We start from the raw sequence: 6,339 nt of genomic DNA on the forward strand, positions 1-6,339 counted from the left end.
TTCTGTATTCTCTGTTATATCAACCTGATATTCTCTCTGTATGTGTGTGTGTTCCAGACAAGTCAGATCCTATAGAGAAGTCCCAGGTCTTGGTACAGCTACCCAGCAGTGAGAGGTTCAAACCCTCCTACATGCACAGGTGTGTTGTTAGTCCTTCTGTTGCCTCATACACTTCAAAATGAAGTTTTACCACATTGCTGTCACTACAGCACCATGGTCGTTCAGACTTCATCACAGTTTATAGCACTTGAGAAATCATGTCTGTTCGTTATTAAGAGTATCTAATTAATAAAAGGATGCAAAAGTTGTGTACTTGCTTGTGATGAATTGTTTACAAAATACTATGATTATGGCGAAAGTCCCAGATTGTTATAGAAATAGAAATCACAAAACATAAAAAAGCTTCTGTAAAGTACTAGCTATTTTTAAAATACTAAATACCAATAGCAGCAGGTCAAATTTGGTAGTGACATCTACAAGTTAAGTAAAAAAAAAAAAGTTATGTCATTTTCATAAAATAGCCATTAAAATGTGTTGTTTAGCTAATTTGTGTGGCGTTCTTAATGCAGCTGATAGAAAAATGTAAAAATTAACTCTTTACGTTTTTGTTTATGTTTTTTTTTTTGTATATTTATAAAACTACAGTAGCTATAGAAGCAAAATATTATATCTCAATAAGTAATATCGCGATCCAGACAATTTTCATATTCACCTATGGGGCCTTGTGTTTTAAAGTAAAGACATCATTATAATAGGGCTGACGAAGGCAATTATAATGATAGATGTTTTTTTGACTCTTGACTCTTCGTCTGTCTCTGTGTCTGTCTGTCTGTCTCTGTCTCTGTGTCTGTCTGTCTGTAGTTTTGGTATGACAGACAACTACTTTGTGTTTGTGGAGCAGCCGGTGAAGATCAACCTGCTCAAGTTCCTGTCTGCCTGGAGCATCAGAGGAACCAACTATATGGACTGCTTTGAGTCCAACGACACCATGGGGGTAGGGGAGCATGTGTGTGCACTTGTGTGTGTGTGCACTTGTGTGTGTGTGCGTGCATGTGAGCCCCTGCATTTTTGTTCATGTGTGTATATATGTGTGTGTTGTAGACATGGTTCCACCTGGCCAGCAAGGACCCAGCAAGTTATTTGAGCAGCCACAGGTTCAGAACTTCAGCCTTTAACATCTTCCACCATATTAACACCTATGAAGACCAGGGATTCATCATCGTCGACCTCTGCACATGGAAAGGGTGTGTGTGTATGCTTGTGTGTGTGTGAGAGAGAGTGTGAGTCTATTATGTACCTACTACTGTATGTAATCACTCTATTTCTCTTTCTCTCTCTCTCTTTCTCTCTCTCTCTCTCTCTGTCTGTCTGTCTGTGTCTCTCTCTCTCTCTCTCTCTCTGTGTCTGTCTGTGTGTCTCTCTCTCTCTCCAGTCATGACTTTGTGTATAACTACCTGTATCTGGCCAACCTGAAGGAGGAGTGGGAGGAGGTGAAGAAAGCAGCGATGAAAGCTCCTCAGCCCGAGGTCAGACGATACGTACTGCCACTGGATATACACAGGGTGAGTGTACACACACATACACACACACACACACATTCACACACACAGTATACACACTACTGTAATAGGCTACTAAATTTCCTTAAATGAAGGCTAGTAGGTTAGTAATGTAAAAACGGACGACTGGAGTTGGCCAGCCTTCAACAGTTTGTGTGTGTGTGTGTGTGTGTGTGTGTGTGTGTGTGCGTGTGTGTGTGTGTGTGTGTGTGTGTGTTCAGGAAGAGCAAGGGAAGAACCTGATATCTCTGCCCTACACCACGGCAACTGCTGTTTTCCATGGCGACGGAACCATCTGGCTGGAACCTGAAGTCCTCTTCTCTGGACCCAGACAAGGTGAGACACACACACACACACACACACACACACTCATACACACAGTACATGCCAGTACAGTCACACACATACAGACAGATGCATACATGCCCAAGCACTAATTCAGTGTCAGTATGCTATCTTACAATGAAATCAATATTAAACACTCTCTTTCTTTGTCTCTCTCTCTGTCTGCCTCTCTCTCTCTCTCAGCCTTTGAGTTCCCACAGATTAACTACTCTCGGTGTTGTGGGAAGAACTATCACTTCGCCTACGGCCTGGGACTCAACCACTTCATACCAGACAGGGTAGGACAGCTTTGAATATTCACTGGAGGAGACAAAGATGTTTCCAAGCCAATTTTAAGGCAAATTTTAAAATGTCGGCAAAAACAAAACACGAATTAGGTCTGTTTCCGTCGCCTGGGTTGAAGCAAATAAATGGGTACAAAAAATGGAAATGAATAGTCTTTCGAGAAGTGATTATTTTTGAGAAAGTTGTTATTGTTATTCCGCTCAACTTCCACGTGGAGATGATGAAAGTTTAATCTTATTTTAGCTTATCTTCATGTCAGCTAATGTTGGTCGTATTTCATGCTTTCATCCAAAGACAAAAACAAAGAATTGCTCTTGGTAATATTCTAATGTGCCAACTAATGGAATACAACCACAATGGAAACTTATACATGGAAAGCAGTGAGTACGACATTTCTGGGAGGCTGTGGTGGACAAATATTTAACAGACAAATGTTCCTACATCATTTAGTCAACAAATGCATTTTGATTGCTATTTATTGCAGAATTTTGTAAATTGACAATATTTTTTCTGCCTCAAGTGAGCAGAAAAATATATTTTGCGATGCTAAAAATGACTTAAAATACTTGGATGGAAACCCAGCTATCGTCTCTGACATGCTGAGACACAAATTTGTATGGCAATAAAGTATTGAATCTTGAATCATGAGACATGTTTCTTGACTGTTGATGTTGTTCTTGTTAGCTGTTTATTGTTGTTGACTTGCTGTAGATTGTCAAGCTGAACGTGCGGACCAAAGAGACTTGGGTGTGGCAGGAGGACGACTGCTACCCGTCAGAGCCGCTGTTCGTACCAACACCTGGAGCTACAGAGGAGGACGACGGTACGACACACACACTGCTATCCTCATGAGGACCATCCATTGACTACATGCATTCCCTATCCTCTAACCATAATCCTTACTTTAACCTAATCCTGATTCTAACCTGAACCCTAAAACCAAGTCCTAACCCAAAAACAGCCCATTGACGAAATGGGGACCTGCCAAAATGTCCCCACTCTGCAACAGTGTCCTCACTCTGCAGGTTTAAAAGTCAAATTGGTCCTCACTCCGTAAGGAATACAAAGCAAACACACATTCTAACCTAATGTGTCCTAGGTGTGCTGCTGAGTATCGTGGTAAAGCCGGGGGCAGAGAGGCCGGGCGTCCTGCTGGTGCTGGATGCCAGGGACCTGAGAGAGCTAGCAAGGGCAGAGGTCAACACCATCATCCCTGTCACCTTCCACGGCATGTACAAGCCATGACCCCCACCTCCCACCTTCATCCTAACCAGGACAGGAAACAGTGTCAGATGAAATTCACCAGCCACTTTCACTTTTCTACCAGACAACTAGATTTCTAGAATAGAACTGGACCTCCAAATGGCTGGCTACCTGCCAAAGTGGCTTTAAACCCAGACCTTAGACTGCTGCAGGATATTTTGTCACTGCTTGTGTCAAACAGTCTCAGATTGCAAAAATTGTCTCCATTGCCATGTTTTCCTTTTCTGAGCCTACTCCTTTGTCTAAATGTAAGGATTGGTAGGGAACAAACCCATAATGATGATGTTCATGTGACTAACAGGTCCATTGTGTTTCCTACTCTACCATGTACAACTGATTTTGGAGTTAAAGGCATGGATGTAACGTTGGGTAGGCTGCTATATATTTTTTAGAGATAAATTCACAGTCAGCAGTATCAAACCGATGAAAGTTATATAAGGGTATGTCTTTTATGTTTGTTCTGAATGTATAACTGTTTTTTGTTTATATTGGTGGTTGTTTGCCTCGTGGTGATCACTGTCTGGAGCCAATAGTTTACTCATCTTTCTATTTGCCACTGCATCACTGGTTATTGGGATTCTCTGCCAGAAAATTGAATTTTATCTGCATGTTTCTTCAGCAGACATTTGTGGTATATTGTAAAAAAAACATGCGAGTGGGATGTTAAGTGTTAGCATTCCTCATTGAAATGAATGGATCCACTAGCTGCAAGCTAATTAGTAAAGGGAACACTTAAGAGGCATCAAACAGGTTCAGGTGTGTCTTTTCTGAAGACAAGTCATGTTTACTCTGTTGCTCTTGATGTTAAAATAGTTGAGCAACAATGTCAACATTTAACAGACATTGCAGTGAAAATGGTTTTTAAGCCACAGTAAAAACAGCACCTGTGTATTTGTGAAATAATCCATGTAAATCAGAATCTAAAATCAAAACACAGACGCGCTAGTTCCTCAACAGATATCTTCAGTGGCTGTTTGAAATGTATTTACAATTGTTTTCTTTTACTTTTATACAAATAAAAAACAATGACATTGCATTGATTCTGTTATTATTGTCATTACATCACATTTTGAGGGACAGATGTTTAACATCTTCACAACTAGGTAATTATAAAATTTGTTTTTACAATTTTGTTTACAGTTAGCCTGTGTAGAATTTAAATATATCTATAGGAGCCGCATTTAAGTTTATTTCTACTAATGAATTTACTGATTTTATTTTATTTTATTTATCAAGTAAAGTGTGCGCCCTCCACAGGTGGTGAGGGCGCTCCTATAAGTTGGTGGGCATGGCACCTGGCGGGGGAGAATGCGGGTTACAGTAGATACCGTCTTTGACCTCAGCCTCAGCCTCAGCCTCAGCTCTGAACGCGTCTGCTGGTGAATGGCACATGGGCGGAAATTACGGGGGGGACAGGGGGGTCCGGACCCCCCCCTTCCTGGGAAAAACAGAGAGTTGTCCCCCTCAATATATCATTGTAGACATAACTATATAATTTTAAATAATATAATAATATGCATTGAAAGCACTTGTGCTAATTATAGACACAAAACGATGCGTTTTTAAGTTTCGAAAGATTGCCCCCCCATGCCTCACAGTGGTTTGGTCCACTGCCTACCTGCCTCCCCGAACCCCCACACACACACATTAGCCCTCGGTACGAGTGTCTGTGGAGGATCTCTGGAAGTGTGTCAGTGGTGGCAGACCTCCAGTAAGTAGCTACTTCGCAAAGGTTAACTTAAAACAAAGGATGTGTCAGACATTTTTCTTTACTTCTACCACTCAATAGAATAAAACACATTTACTATTGTAACCAGACTACATTTTGTTCGCTCCATTACCTGGTTGAATCTTGTGCGTCAACGTATTGGTACGGGGCAGCCGCGTCTCCTAATGCATGTACGTCTATGGAGGCAGGAGGTCTATCCACAATTAAAATCATCAAAACTCACTGAATTTTCGACCGATTTTCGAGTTTGGTTTGTTACAAATGCCAGACATGTATTTATGATACAGGATACTTTGTTAAATTAAAATGCGGGTTTTCATACCAAAATTATCTTTTGTAGATGGTAACAGTAATATTTCTATAATATAATATTTAAGATTAACTTACCCTACGTAATTAGGTTCTAAGTATATTCTTTTTTTCTTACTGCATGTAAAATGGCTGCCACTATGTAATTTTGTTTATAATTTTGGAAATAAATGAAGACTTAATTCATAAAAAAAATACATAATTACAACAAACACTATGTTAAAATATTAAGTAAGTTTCTGGCAGGCTAGTGTTCTGGACTTTTACACATTGATAGCAAAACATTAGAGATCTGCTTTTTCGGGAAAACTAAATCTAATTAGGCATATATTAGCTTTAGTTAAGTTAATGGGTGTTGCTTCTCTCCTACTACTGCCAGCCAGCCAGGTCAGTTAAAATGGCAGAAAAAAGAAAAACAGACATCCGATCATTTTTCAGTGCACCGAAAGAAAGACCCCAGTAATATCAAAGGCAACTTGATAAAATCTTCTTAAGAAAGGAATGAAGTGCTTATGGAAATGTTTCATAATGGACCTCTATATACATTTAATACAACAGTACTTTTGGCGGCACCTTTGGTGTCCCCTTCAGGAATTGCTCCTGAGAAATTTTTCTGTTTATTGTCCCCCCCAACAGTGAAAGGAAATATCCGCCCTTGGAATGGCATCTGCAACGCTGCAGTTAAAAATTAAAGACACTGAAGCGACGTCATCTTATTTTTGTATTAAGTTTATTTCTGTAATAAATTCCAAGCAACAGTGAATGATGAACTCTCTCTGGACAATTTATTGGAAACAAGGCTGCGAGTCTGACATACTGCACCCGCACTCTCTATTTGGTAAAAACAAT

At 40.1% G+C, this 6,339-nt stretch overlaps 1 protein-coding gene across 1 annotated transcript in view; it reads left to right on the forward strand.

Annotated features, from left to right (window-relative positions):
• The window catches only part of LOC139930712 (retinal Mueller cells isomerohydrolase-like), a 9,840-nt gene extending 5,748 nt beyond the window's left edge, over positions 1 to 4,092 (forward strand). Inside the window, exons 7-14 of the mRNA XM_078285466.1 lie at positions 58 to 139; positions 862 to 994; positions 1,102 to 1,244; positions 1,433 to 1,562; positions 1,781 to 1,895; positions 2,088 to 2,182; positions 2,901 to 3,012; positions 3,289 to 4,092. Of these exons, the coding sequence (XP_078141592.1) occupies positions 58 to 139; positions 862 to 994; positions 1,102 to 1,244; positions 1,433 to 1,562; positions 1,781 to 1,895; positions 2,088 to 2,182; positions 2,901 to 3,012; positions 3,289 to 3,434 (956 nt within the window). The 3' untranslated portion in view covers positions 3,435 to 4,092. The remainder of the gene's footprint in view (positions 1 to 57; positions 140 to 861; positions 995 to 1,101; positions 1,245 to 1,432; positions 1,563 to 1,780; positions 1,896 to 2,087; positions 2,183 to 2,900; positions 3,013 to 3,288) is intronic.
• Positions 4,093 to 6,339: the final 2,247 nt, after the last annotated feature.

This window comes from Centroberyx gerrardi, chromosome 9 (assembly GCF_048128805.1).
Source record: "Centroberyx gerrardi isolate f3 chromosome 9, fCenGer3.hap1.cur.20231027, whole genome shotgun sequence".
Classification (NCBI taxonomy): domain Eukaryota; kingdom Metazoa; phylum Chordata; class Actinopteri; order Beryciformes; family Berycidae; genus Centroberyx; species Centroberyx gerrardi.